Source organism: Strigops habroptila, chromosome 9, assembly GCF_004027225.2.
Source record: "Strigops habroptila isolate Jane chromosome 9, bStrHab1.2.pri, whole genome shotgun sequence".
In the NCBI taxonomy this organism is placed as follows: Eukaryota; Metazoa; Chordata; class Aves; order Psittaciformes; family Psittacidae; genus Strigops; species Strigops habroptila.
In genome coordinates this window covers 27,635,537-27,650,397 of record NC_044285.2, presented here as the reverse complement: position 1 = coordinate 27,650,397, position 14,861 = coordinate 27,635,537, and the positions used below count along the sequence as shown (strand labels likewise).

General features: G+C 42.4%; 1 protein-coding gene across 2 annotated transcripts; it reads left to right on the top strand.

Annotated features, from left to right (window-relative positions):
• The first annotated feature begins 437 nt into the window (after window positions 1-437).
• Window positions 438-13,794, top strand: LPAR4 (lysophosphatidic acid receptor 4). 2 transcript variants are annotated; one of them, XM_030498246.1, is made up of 2 exons: window positions 438-730; window positions 12,119-13,407. In XM_030498246.1, exon 2 carries the CDS (start codon window positions 12,272-12,274, stop codon window positions 13,316-13,318), a length of 1,047 nt encoding a protein of 348 aa, XP_030354106.1. In that variant the 5' UTR covers window positions 438-730; window positions 12,119-12,271; the 3' UTR covers window positions 13,319-13,407. The 2 variants fall into 2 exon arrangements, 1 of the variants encoding a protein (XP_030354106.1); XR_003993284.1 differs by lacking the exon at window positions 438-730 and adding an exon at window positions 1,343-1,773 and having other exon boundaries at window positions 12,119-13,794.
• Window positions 13,795-14,861: the final 1,067 nt, after the last annotated feature.

The window sequence follows — 14,861 nt, the reverse complement described above, 5'->3', positions numbered from 1 at the left end:
AATGCCCACAAGCCATGAAGCTGATTGCTGTATGCAAGTTTCCTGGTGATACTGGTGGATTTTGCCTCTTGAGCCTTCTGCCAGCCCCCCCCACCATGCTCGCCCCACATTTGTACACAAGTGCTGGCGATGGCCGGTGTCTTTGGCCATCCCTTTACAAATCCAGATTGTCTGTCATCTTTACCAGCTGAAAAAGGGAAAACGGACCTTTGACCACTAGGAGCAGGAAACATCTGCACCTTCACCATTTTCAATCCAAAGCCACGCTCATGTTTTTGTGCTTTATTAAACTGTGAGCCCTCAGAGGATGAGGTTTTGCAGACTGGAGTTATGCTGTTACATGAGATATTCAGGAAGTTATTTGCATCCACTGGATAAAAGCCTGTGGCAGCTGGGCGTGCTGCAGAAGCAAGTCAGAGACCACTGCATCAGCCACCAGCCCAAGGAATAACATTAGTTCCAGCTTCACAATGAGTTGTTTACTGGCCTTGGCTGCCTGTGGGAACAGCCAAGACGAGCAGAGGAAAAGGAGAGACAAACACAGTGCGAGACGCAATAGGTGGGAGGCTGGGCTTTAGAAGCAGACTCAGGATTTCAAACCTATGGAACTAGAGAGGGCTGAAAAAGAAATAAAAGGGCATTGGCTGCTCCACAGCGTAAACAGGCTGAGGCAAATAAGCCGTCTGCTGCCAGAAGATCCTCCTCCCTAGCTGAAGGGCTGATATTAAAGGTAAGAGATAAAAATAAAAAGCTTTTAGCTAGCAGCTCTGCTGGAGGGCGGATTCACTGAATGGCACCACCAGCAGGTTTCAGGGGGAGCCACAGAGGCGAGAGCAGTCGTGCTTCCCTGGAGTATCTGTAATTATGTCCCTAAACGTTTAAAAGCCTACAGGTTTTCCAGCGGGAACCCAGGGCTTTCACAGCAAACTGCCGGGGGACAAGAGTCCAGACTGTTTTAGTCAGCTCCTTTAAGATGATTTAAAAACAAAGCAAAACCCCAAACTGAAAAAGAACCAATTTCTAAATCTGTTTAGAAAGATATTTTATATTTATGGCCAGCTTTGCTTTGCAGCTTCCTATTTTTACCTAATACTTTCTTGATTCTCAGCTCCCCCCTCTACTCCTCACTTTTTTAATTGGAAGAAAAGAAACAATTACAGCCGAGCAAAGGAAAATCCGAGATTTAAGAAGCTTTTCCCCCTTCTTGTTTCCATCCCGGCACGGGCACGCTCTCGCAGGCTCTGTCCGCCAGCTAATGGCTCAGGAAATCCGCGTTACCCATTGTCAGGCTGTCCTTAGGCTGCTAATTCTGCCCTGGGAGCTGCCAGGGCTGGACATGCTCTGGAAGGGAATACAGCCCCGCGCGAGGGACCCAGCAGAGACCCGGCCGCGGGGCGGGCTCAGGCACTAATAACACCTCACTGCCCAATGGAAAGCGTTTCCTATCGAGACCCCCAAGAGTTCCCCCTGCCCACAGACCCTGCCCAGACATTGGGCCCATTCTTGTGTCCCGTTTCCCAAGACATGATGGCTGCAGCATTCAGCAGTTTTGTTTCCTCTCCGAACAAAGGAAGGCAGACAACTGCCAGCCGCTTTGCATTTTGAAGATGAACGGGTGAACTTTCACAAAGCCGAGCACGCAGATCTTCCTTGTGGGACTAGCTCGGCTTGTGCTACACGCACAAAAAAGGATAAATGTGGGCTGTCAGGGAGGAATCGGGCTGAAATCTGCCGAGCCGTGGGCATGATCTCAGCCCCGGCCCCGCTGCCGTGGTAAGTTTCTATTTCCTCACTTTCTAACCCAGCAGAAAAGCATCCAGATTTAATGTCAGCTCTGAAAAAAGGACTGGAGTGGTTTCTGAAATCTGAAGGCTCAGGCAAATCTGTGGGATAAAATTAGCCGGGGATGGGCTCGAATTATACATTTTAGTGGAGATTAGCAATGTTTTTTCCATACAGGCAGATCTCATTCCTCTGACTTGAGCTATGCTATGGGTGGGATGGGAGAGGCAAATGTTTCTGTTTAAAGTGAGAAAGATGATCTCCAAGTTTTTGGAAAGTAATTACTATGTGAGCTACTCCTCCAAACTCTTGTAGTGGAAATTATTATAATTCACATCATAATTCTCATTGTGTCACTGCAAATGACAAGTTAAGGACTTTTCTACCCCTGTTGTTTGTTTCAGCTTTGTGAAAAACATCTCTTGGTTAGGACTTTCTGTCTGTACTTGAAGTCAGCATCATATAGACACTAATATAAGCTTAAGAAAGGATTGTATATAAATGTGACATAAACTTAGACTTTCAGCTTACATTGATACATGCTTTCAGCTTCATGTAATGTGAGATCTGGTTCCTAAAAACTATATTAAAAATTAAGAAATAAGTTATGTATTTTATACTGCAAAACTTAAAAATTTTATTCATCATTTTGGCTTTCATTTATGGCTAAAATCTACTTCTTTTAAGCTCAGTGGCAAAATTCCATGATAAAAATTCAAATACTGGTCTAAACAGATAGAAAAACTAGTGTCAGAAGTAAAATGAGTGATGAACAACAATCTCAAGATGCAGCTGTTTGGAAGAAATAGGATTTAGCACGATGTAAGCCCACTATAGAAGAATTTGCAGGAATAGTTTGGTTTTTTAAATGATACTCCTTAACCTTCCTTTGAGAGGAGACAATTGTGTGTTTCTGCATTGTCTCCCTATATGAACAGAACAGTAAAACCCAGAGGATGGGAAGAGCAAAGTTCACAGGTCGGTGATAAGGATATTCCCCCCCGTCCCCGCAGCACTTTTCTATCTTCTTTCCTTTACTAACATTCTGAAAGCTAAAACAAAACAGGCAGGACAGTAACCTTGGTACTTTAGGGGGTTCAAAGCCTCTGAATTTTAAAAGAAAGTCCTGAGAAGATTGGGAGGACAGGCAGAGGAGGTTGAGCGTACATTTCACTCTAATCCTTCGAAACTAAAAATGAGACTCCTCCTTAAGTGGGGTTAGGTCAATTGATAAAAATCAGTGTCTTTCAAATTCTGGAGTTCGAAGCTCAGCTGCACACAGAGACAAACAGAACTAATGCCTGGATGCAATGAGACAAAAAACAAATGCTAAAATCTGAACCTCCCAGATTTCTGAGAAGCAGGATCGAAGCTTTCACTGTGCCCAAGCACTGCAGCCTGTGCCAGAGAGAGGATGCGCTCCCAGCTGTGAGATGGTTGCTCTCCTCCAGCCCATGAACTCATGGCTGGAGCACAAGAGCAGGAATTAAGGCAATTTTACCCACACTTTGGGCCAGATCTTGGGGAAAAGGTGCACTGCAAGAGAGTACGTTACCTCTAGAACAGAGGGCAAGAGAAGGTTGCTTGCTGGGGGGAGCAGCACATGGCAAAACAATTTGCGACTCAGTTATTGTGGTAGTGCCTTGGCACTTACAGCATGGCTGCTTGTAGCTACACGTATTTATACCAATGTTTGTGATGCATCTGTACAGGCTGCAGCTAACCCTGGCTAGAGCATATTTGAGTATCTGGGCTCTATTTACCCAAATCTGAGTGTTGCTGGCAAGATGTACGCAGATGATGTGGTGGTCTCAGCCTCACTCGGTGCTCACTGAGTGCTCCAGGATCACTGGGCTGGGGTGGGTGAGGATGGCTCCTGGAGCACACACCCAGCCTCAATAGGTCTTTCCAGGTCAAGCGTGCGTGCAGAGACTCACTCTGCTCCTTCACACATTGCTCCTCCTCCATAAATAAGGATCCGATTTAGTCTCAGGGAAGGGGAGCCACCACCTCTCACAAAAGCCAAATTCTCTCCTTGAAAAGAGGAGCTCTTTATTCATGAGAACAGACAGTGGCTCTGCAAGACTTCCTCTAATGCACCATCTTCTCAGCTTGGTCCCATAAAAGGGGGTAAAGATCCACACGCTTTGAAGCCAAACTAGCCTTAGCTGACCCCAGCTGCAAGGAAAGTTTTCTGAATTATTTGTAATGGTTTGGTTTTGTAGAAAAAGGGAAAGTCTCTTTATCTTGGCAAGTGAAATCGAGGGACTTTCATCAGTCCCTAAGCCCCGAGACAAAGGTGCATGTTAGGAACAGAGCAGATTGCTTCCTCTGTACGTAACACGATCTCATAGTATTTTGAGTACCTATTATACCTGTAAATAGACAGCCACAACGGAAGCTCTTATTTTCATCAACTAATATTCCCATTTTATTTTCTTGAACCTGCAGATAGTGCACCATCTTCCACCCCAGCATGCATTTGCTTTTATGTGGTAAATGGAAATTACCATATTTAGCAGTAAAAGCATCATCCCTTATACAATAGCAAAATACCATTTCCCTTATCTCATTATCAGAAATTCGATTTCTAAGAAATGTCACTATAGAAACATCACTTGCTGGCTGAGATTTTATATTTCTGCATTGCAAAGGTCATTTCTTATTTAACGCATTAGTGCAAGTTTACCCTCTGTAATTCTTACTGAAAACCAGCATAGCTGTGTGCTGTGCTTCCTCATGCATCCTTTCGTTACACACCGATGAATATTTTTCCAGACCTTAATGCTTTTCTCCAGAGGGGACATGAAGGAAATGACATGAAAACCCCGGTTATGCTTCCAAATTTCTTCCTGAGAAACATGCACCAAGGAGAAGCCCAGCAGCTCTGGAGCGGACTGTGCATCTCCAGTGCTTGGGGCCAGACCACCAGAGCAAATGAAACAAAGGCTGTTGAAACACATCCAGCCCATACCACTGTCAGACGAGAGTTCTCCTCCTTTCCCCTTTCCCCCTCAAGAATAAAGCAATTTGAGAAAACAAAGCCCTGTTTTATCAACTCCCTCCTGTAAATAAATGCAGGGCACAGATCCTTCAAGGTCCTGAGCAAGAGAGCAGAGTGCGGATTCCCTTCTGCCCTACTGTGCTCTGCACTGTGAGGAAACCATTTGCACCTCCTTGCACCAAGTTTAGCTTTCAAAAGCTGAAATAGGTGTTTGTGCTGTGGTGCAGGCAGCTGGATGGAAGCTTGTGGTGCTAATGTATGCAAAGGGGAGGAAAAAAAAAAGCCTATAATTTCTGGATAAACAGAGGTGAAAGTTCAGGTCTCCTGCTTCAGTAAAGGGACTGCAGAGGAACCAGCCTGGAGCCACAGCCCTGGGCAAGAGCGGTCAAAGGAGGGCTTCATGCGGCCGCCGGCGCCTTGCGAGGAGCCAGCAAAGGCAACAAGGAGCCCAAAAGCCAAGCAATCACCAAGGAACTACTGGAAATTGTGTCAGAGGAGGAAAGAAAGGAAGCTTTTGGGGCAGGATGCTGACTGGAAAGTGTTTTGGAACTGTAAGCAAATAAACTGAGTCCTGTTGTTGGATTCCCCAGTGGTGCAGGGAAACAGGACTCTCATTTTCTACTTTTTTTTTTCTCAACCACACTTTGTAAATAAACTGGGCTACATCAAAGACACAGCTACCTCCATCACCAGCTTCTACTCCTGAGCAAAACCAACCTGGTCGAACAGTGTAACTCTGCTTTTCATGAGATTTTTTTCTTTGTATCTAAATCTCTTATTGGGATCTCCACTGAATCTAGCAATGCCATTATAAAGCAATCTCCCCTTAGTCAGACACCTGAGGGTCAAAAACCCCAACATTTCTACAGTTCTCCATTGTCAGATTGAGGTTTCTTTACAACCAAAAAAGTCCCTCTTACAAGAGTAAAATGATGTGAACATTTCTGAGAAGTTTGGGATGAATTCCATCATTTCTGAGCTGTGGACCAGACCCTCCCAAAGGCTGCAGTAGATGGGGAAGACCAAAGCACATCAAGGGTTAAAGGGGTGATGTAAATGGAGAGAGACATTCTCAGTGAAAACAAAAAGAGAGTCATGCCCTGAGGATCAGTGTCTGAATATGGGGTAAGTCAGTTCACCATTCTCTTCAGAAGGAAACATTTTAATTAGCTCAATACAAAACAGATACAGCACAGAGAAGTCACCATGAGCAGGAAATGCTTTGTAAGTCTCAGAGGACAGTTAGGAGACAACGGCAGTGCTGACCAATTAAAAAGGAAAAAAAAAAAAAAGGAGAGAAAAAAGGAGAGTGCCTTTAGGATTCAGTCCGATAGGCTCAGGTTTCCACTTCCCCGCTCCATCTTGGAGCGGAATGGAATTGGGGTCCTGCTGCACTTCATTTGCTAACTTCCAGGCAACAGAAAGCGGCTGTTGAACCTGGAGGGTCTGAGAGAGCAAAATCCACCCCAGGCAGGGAGGAAAGGGGTGGCCGGTGCACTCCCACTTTGTCGCAGCAGGACCCCAGAGTCAGTCTTGGTGGCTGAGTGAAGGGAAATGCCCCATGGGCTCCTGTGGTTTGTTTTTCTTCTATCAGAGATTTTAAAGAGCAGACAGTGAATCCCGACTGACACCATCACAAATAACTCAGGATTTCACCTTCCCACCAGGTGCAGAAGATGTCATTACACCCACAGCAAATACTGCAGAATGAAAGTACCAATGGTACTGAAGACCTTTGCACAATAAGTGTCAAAGCCATGAATAAGAGCCTTCCTGCCTTGTCTTTTATGCTAATCATCAGAAAACGTCCCCATTTTGCCCAGTATAGGGCTAGGCATTCAGTCTGATAAAACCCAGGGAAGAATGGCTCTTTGAAGCTACAGAAACCTTTGCTGGACTTCAAAGTCACTCTTCTGTCTACTTCTTTCCTACTGTTCTCAAATACATCACTTAGGATTAGTAAATGAAAGAGATTAAAGCATTTCTACTTTCCATCACTTCATATAGTCAGTAGGGCTTTGTGTACAGGCAGCTGCTTGTTTCCTCACTGTGTAATCCCCTCCTCCTACTGCATAAGGGAAGAAACATGGGCAGAGGTTACTGCAAAAACACAAGAAGCTCTAGGAAGGATGGAGAGCTCACAGCAACTCAGTGAGCAGGTCAGTTTAAAAGCCAAACTGGGTATCCTGAGCCATTTCCAATCCCCAGCTGTTTCCCTGCAGAAGCAGCAGCCAGGTCCAGCAACACCTGCTGATGTGGCTTTCCATAAGCCCATGCTGCTGGCACTGGGAAAACAAAGCCAGCATCACTGTGCAGCACAGTTACTGCTCTATTAGCTTCAAAAAGGGGAAAGCCAGTTACCAGATTCCCCCAGACTGGAGGTTTGTTCTTACAACAACTTTCAGTTAACGCTCTCAAAGTTCTTTCCAACCAAAAATAACTAGTGAAACTTCTATTGGAAAAAAGAAAGAGATCCCCTTGCAGGCACTGAGACATTGCAAGAGCGGCGAAGCAGCAGGGAACTCAGTGACGAGATGGTTTTGTCGTGTTCTCCATGGCTGCTTTGCTTTCTTTGAATTCATGTTTTGGGGTTTTCAAGTGAACATTTGTAAGCCTTTAGAATGACAGTTTGGTGGTTGTTACGATTGCTCATTAGCACTGCCATAGTATTGTCAGAAACATTTACTTTTTCAGGTAGAGAGTCTCTTGTTTATCTATTAAGCCCATATCCAAACAGTTGCAGTATATCTCACCTTACCTATAGTATTCATACCAGTCTGGAAGAATCCAAGCCCTATAGCCTTATGCAGAGTTATCACCTATGCAAAAATCTTGCAAGAAACCCCAAACAATCTTCCTCTCACCCCCCAACAAAACCTGCTTTGAGTCTTCTGCATAATTAAAGTGGAATGAAGGATGGAAATAAATCTCAACACATTGTAGAAATGAGAGTTTGTGGTTGTAAAGCCATAACCCTGGGCTCTGTGGTGGAAGGGAGTTATGCATCATGCAATCATTGTACTGAGTAACAGGGAAGTGAAAACCCACTAATGAATGTTGTTCTTGTAGAGAGAAGGCATAAAGCACATGCTGTGCCCAAGGAAAATACTTATTTCTAAGGTCAGGCTCTGAGACCATACGAAAGGACAAGTGCTGCCATAAACTAGAGACATTTCTGGACAAAACACAGAAAACCTCCCAAGCCTCCACTATCTCCAACCTTTTGATCCATTGGTTTTTGGTTTCTGTATCTCTAAAACCTTTGTGTCTTGAGATTTAGTGATAACCTGAGTACACATACTGATAATCTAGGAAGAGATCTTTTAGATTTGAAAGGGTTTCACATTTGGTCTGTATCAGACCTCAGAAGAAAATGCTTTGCGGTGGTTAGTTATTTAAATGGACACACAGAGGATGTCCTACATATTCAGACTGATAAAGTTACATTCATCTTACATCACACCTGAGAAAAAGAAAATGTGAAGACGCAAAAATGTCAGTCCCAAACTTCACACTGTTTTTTCTGACCTCAGTTTGATGGATGTATACAAAGCAGAAAGAGGGGGCTTAATGGAATTACAGAATCTGATTTTAAAATGTGCTTTTTACCCGCAGTAATTTTCTGTTCTAACAAGCAGTTGGTCTGAATTAAGCTGCAAGCTGGCTGTTTTGAAGATTTCTTGGGGTGCTAGAAGCAGGAAATAAAAGAATTGTAAACAGAATACTTGTGCACCATAGGAAACAGTGCATAGTTTTCCTTTATTTTAAGTACACGGTGGCCAGGGGATATCTCTATAACAAAAGCCAGGTGAGGGCAAAGCCTGCCAACTACTCTGCTGAACCCCACTTGAGAACTGAGAAGAGGGTTACGTGAGTGACAGCTGCTGTAGGTTTGTACCATCTCTGCTATGAGAGAGAATATTCCCAATATTACCACACTAAACAGGCTGTATATTCTGTTATGGTACCACCTCTAACAACTAGATACATTCCTCCCCTCATGTACCACCTCCGTTTTAGGTACAGGATTTAAAGTTTTGGCCTGCCTGATACGCAGTACAGTATAGTAGTTTTCTTTATATTCACTTAACTCAGCATTTTAAAATGTATTGCTCGTGTTTTCCCAGCAAGGCAAGAGCAGTGGTGAACATGGTGTACATGAAGAGCATCCTACTGCTTTAATCCTTAGTGAAAAGAGAGTGAATTTTACATTCAAAAAACTGAATCTGTAGACTCGTGCTACAGAATTTCAAGCACATGGCTGAGTTTCAAAGCAACTTGTCAGCTTGTTTAAACACCTTAGCATTAGATAGGTAAACAACACAGCCCTGTATTTTAAAGACCATAACTTAGCTAGACAATTGCTGGCAGGCAATTCCCATAGACTTATATGCCAGAAAACCTGGTATTTTACCTTGTGGCTGTCTGATGCAGAGCAGGGAAAAAAGAATCAAGTGATTGAGCATCTTTTCTCCTGTGTAACAAGTATCTGGGTCAGGCTGCTGGCAATGACTCCTTATGTCAGTAGTAAAGGTAACACTTCCAAGCCACCTTTCAAACCTGCTGTGTCAGGCTGTGTTTTGAGGGACAGCCAAAATCCTGGACTGTGTGTGCAGATTGAAAGTGGGGTTTCCATTGACCTCCCAGGCACATGGGTATGTAAAGTTTCAAGGACACCCAATCCCTCTCAAACCTCCCCAGTTAGGATCCAGACATGGAGCCTACAGCAGGAGAATCTGGCACACCTGGTTCTTTGCACACCACAGAAAAGGATCTACTTATAGAGGTTATATTTCAGCATAAACAAAAATTGCTCCTGATGGAAATAACATGCAGTCTCTTTCTTTACTGAAAGGGAGTTACAAGCCAAGAATTCAATGCACTAGGCTGAGGGTTAAGCTAAGAGGCACAGCTATTCTTGTTGGAGCTCGTAAGTTCTTGCTTAAAGGTGTTTCAGCTTGTGAGACCTTCACTTTAGATTACCATGTATTCAAAGAAAGTGCACCTTTGAGATTTTATGACTATCCTTTTCATAGGTTTAAATGTTTGATATCTTTTTTAGGTCATCTCACCATAAAGTTAATTTAGCCACAAATTTAGTGGGAAAAATACCGAGATAAGCACAAAAGCACAAAGATGAACAAGGAACATTTTGTTTCTCTACACAGCCCGTTCCCTATTCTGCCTGTCCATCCCCAAAGTCCTGTACAGTTTGCAAAATGAAGCGTCAGCTTAACTGTGCTGTAGAGAAAGCTCTAACATGGGACTGGTCTCCTCTGCCATTGCAACATGATTGACAGCAATCAGATAAGGGCACATCTACTTCTGGTTTGAACATTTGCTAATGCAGGATATAATTGCAAATATGTATGTCAAAATGCACCTAAAACAAAAGAAAAATTTACTAAATTGGGTGAAAAGCACATACCAAAGCCACCTATGAAAATCACAGACGATTCTGTTAGATAAAGGCTCACACAGCCAGAACAGCAAACCAGTGCAAAGCATGACTTCAGTGCCCCAGTCCTGACACCGCCCTGGCCTGCAGAAGCAGGAACCCTCTCCAACAGGAGAGACCTACTAGTTCCAAGCTGTCTTTTTGGATGTCAGAAGGTTCAAGTCATCTGAAAGTCATCCTTCTGAGAAGTAAGATCTGGGGATCCTCCCTTCCTGCTATTTTGCTTTACTTCCAGCTAATCTGTGAGGTGCAAAGGCGAGGTGCTGTCTGTGCTCTGGGTCACGGTGCTGGATTTTGTAAAGCCTGTGGTTGTCCAGGCATTCCTAGGGGAGGGCAGAATTTGCACCTTCCATCTGCAAAGCCATGGCTATTACATCTTTCTCAACACTTGACGTTTTACCAGCTGACTCTCTGACAGCCTACATGCAAGAACAATTGTCAGTGTGAGCTTTTCCAGTAGGAAAACATATGGAAAACATTTGGGTTTGATTGTTTTGCATCCCAAATTGTCCTGATTCCATGCTTTCTTCCCCAGTTTATTTATGTGTTCCCATTTAACACAACTCAGTTACATGTTTGCTGTTGAAACTGCGTTGTCAGAGGATTGCTTTCTGGAAAGGATCCTACTCTTCACAAGGGTTTCATCTAAGTTACGCCATAGCTGTAGCTAGTAAAATGTTTCTTAGATTACAAGAAGTTTACAAACTTTGTTTTCTATTTAGTTTACTGTAGTTTACAAGGCAAAGGTTCTTCCCTTTATTTTCAAACTTTGCTCCACATTTCCAGGATGTACTGACTGCCATGCCCATGTTCCAACTCACAAACCCTCCTTGCTCCAGTGAGGGAGGACTTGTCTCCTCCAATCCTCCTGTTCAGACCTTGAAAACAATACTTACAACAGCAATAAGAGAACATCATGATAGTTCAAGAGGCGTTTTCTGGCAACAAACAGTGTGCTTGCTTCAACTCTACACTTCTCTAAAGGTTGCTGAATTGGGACAAAGTGTTACAAGAGTGTAGTTTATGACACCCCCAAATTTCTGGTTCTGAGCATTGACAGAGTAGAAATGAATCAGTGCAGCTTTCGGAAGTCCTTTCTGCAATGCATTTTATGTTTGCAAAAAAAAAAAAAAAGAGTCCTTTTGAAAATAATGCCATTTTTGCAGAAATTTGGGGGGGGAGGGGGGTGGGAACAGGAGGAGAGAGAGAGGGAAAGCACAATATTTTCCTAAAGTGGCAAGCATAACTTTGGAAACTATTTTGAAAAACATTTCTGAAATACATTTCAGTTTTTCAAAGTGAAAACGTGTAAGGATGCTCCCATTTTCAAGTAGAAAAATGGTAAAGCAGCACATTGTTAACATAAGTTTGGAGTTTAAAACTTTTGCATTAAAAAAAAGGTTGAAAAAGACCATAGAACTTTAATTTCTGCACAGTTAAAAGCAAACACTAAAATTTTTGTCTTCTTTCTCCTCTTGTTACAAGTTTAGGTGAATGTTTCAGACTGTTTGGTTATATACCTGGGCAATTTTGTGGGTCCATGATTTAATTTCTTTCCAAACATACTGGGCCAATTCCATCTCAAATTTTAAAGAAAAATCTTTCCAAGTGGAAAGTTGGAATTAGTAATTGTTCTCCCTCCAATAGCGGGATGAGGGGGAGATGGGGGAAGGAAAGGAAAAGTTGAATACAGTAACTGCTGTGTTCGCCTTTGAAAACCCCAATAATAGTGGAATTTATAAAGACTACCTTGAAAACTAATTGGTCCTGTTTGCATGTATTTGTTTGGAAAGGAAAGAGCACATGTTCTCTTGCACAGCTGCTTTAGGTGATGGTAGGTTCCAAGACTGATGGTATCTATTTTTCTCCTTTAGGACAAAAGGACTTGCAACAGAGACATGGTAGCAAGGTGTGAAGCAACCTTCCTGGAATGTGTTTCTTCAGGAAGAGAAGAGATCACTGCCTTATTTTATGGATGTCACTGAAGTAGACTTTGAACTTCTTTGGAAACACGCCACAAACTTGGCATGGGAAACCACAGCAACAATCATACCTGTTTGACAGATGATTCCTTTAAGTACAACTTGTATGGAGCTGTGTACAGCGTGGTCTTCATCCTTGGTTTGATTACTAACTGTGCCTCCCTCTTTGTTTTCTGCTTTCGGATGAAAATGCGAAGTGAAACAGCCATTTTCATGACAAACTTGGCTGTTTCAGATTTGCTTTTTGTGTTCACATTGCCTTTTAAAATTTTTTATAATTTCAACAGGCACTGGCCTTTTGGAGATAGCCTGTGCAAGATCTCCGGTACAGCATTTCTCACTAACATCTATGGGAGCATGCTGTTCCTCACCTGCATTAGTGTTGACCGTTTCCTTGCTATCGTTTATCCATTCCGATCTCGCACCATTAGGACCAGGAGAAATTCTGCCATAGTCTGTGCTGGTGTTTGGATACTGGTCCTCAGCGGTGGAATTTCAGCTTCATTGTTCTCCACAACCAATGTTTCCAACACCAGCACAACCTGTTTTGAAGGTTTTTCCAAACGTATCTGGAAAACCTATCTGTCTAAGATCACTATATTTATTGAAGTGGTAGGATTCATAATTCCTTTGCTACTCAACCTTACATGCTCTTCTTTAGTTCTCAGGACTCTCCGGAAACCTGCCACCTTGTCTCAGATTGGGACAAACAAAGAGAAAGTATTGAAAATGATCATTGTGCACGTGGCCATTTTTGTTGTGTGCTTTGTGCCTTACAATTCCATACTCTTCTTGTATGCTCTTGTGCGTTCCCAAGCAATAGCAAATTGCTCCTTGGAGAGGTTTGCGAGGACAATGTACCCAATCACACTGTGCATTGCAACAATGAACTGCTGCTTTGACCCATTCATCTATTACTTTACATCAGAATCCTTCCAGAAGTCCTTCAACATAAAGACCCAGATAAAAATGGATTCTCTTTTCAAGACTGAGACACCTTTAACAAAGACTGCACTACCAGCACCACAGGATGAAATAAGTGACCAGGCTATTACAAATGGAGGAGACCCAACATCTGAATCGCATTTCTAGTAAGATGTTTACACATTGAGTTCTCCCCCATTAACTTGTGATTAATACCATGTGTGAAATAGTTCTTTCAGAATATGTGGATTCACACATGGTGTGAATGAAGTTGTTGGGAGATAACTACACAGGTGGACAAATCCTTACACTGGGATGGTCCCATCACACACAACAGGTGAATATGAAATATAAGAAATCCCAATGGATCTCCCTTTGGAGATCATGGATAGGTAACATATGTGACAGCTGAGGAGGGAACAGAATAGCTTTTTTAATCAGAACATGCCAACATTTGGCATTTTTGTCCCCCAGCAGTTACATGGGACCAGTTGGGAAATAGAAAATTTAATTTTCTTAATGATATCTGCCAATATTTCATGCCTTCTGGAGATGCGTCATCATATGTTAACACAATAACTTCACACAATATGTATGTTTGCTTTTAAAGACACAATAAAAGCTTTTGGCTTTTCCTTATTTCACTGCAAGAGTATACCTCCTGGTTTTGCAAGATACAGTCATGCTGAATTTATTGTATGGGGAGGTTTGAAGTGTAAACAGTTGTTTTGAAAGTAGGCAAAACAGTTACTTGGTGATAGAAGAGAAATAATGAGAGAAGAGTAATCATTTTGGAATAAGAAGTTTCATTTTTGTCAGATTAAGCTGTCAGTTTATTTTAAATGCCACCTCTAGGGAGGAGTAAAGAGCTCGTTGCTGCTTTGTTGCACCTGGGCTTTTATGTACCAGGAGATTCTATGTGACTATTTCTGGTAAGGGCTAGACTATGAAGTCAGCTGAAAGACAGGGCCTGGAACCCCAGAGTTCTTGCAAGGGCAAACCTCTTCTATGGAAATTGAGTGCAGCTGAGGGGTGGAAGAATCACAGAGTGCTCACCTCAGGGAAGAGCTTGTTTGGATACAGACAGTTGGTGTCAGAGCATCTAATTAAGAGAACATCTTTAAGTGATTGCTTGCTGGTTTTCACTATACAGTCAAAAAATTAAACTACAAGGTCTCAAAAGTAACTCTAAAAGAAGAGTAAGTAAACCAAGTTAGCCACACTTAGTCACAGCAATATTTTCTTTTTTCATTATTACATATCCTGCTTTTCCTTTTATATAGATTATAGAAATATATGGAAAGTTAGCTACCTATATGTCATTTCATTTTACTAGATGGTTCATTTCTTCAGCCATTCTTTCATATTTGAAGCTATACTGACCTTAACAGGCTGATTCATTCTGAAGTGTAAGACAAATGAGAAAAACAACTTAACTTAAAAATGTATGAAGTTACAACTTGTTAGATTAGTAATATACTTTTTCCACAGTACAGCATAAAACTACTTCTAGGACTACACTGCCAAAAAAGACAGACAAAATATTAATTGAACAGATGTTTTACACTCAACTGTTTGTCTTAAGTCTCTCAGATCAAGCCTCCTGAGATACTGAGAGCTGCTCATCAAATGTGATCACTGCTGAAATCAACAGAGGCTTTTAAAGTCTGAAAAGAATTCATCTGCAAAAAGTGTTCATGCTTTTTAAAAC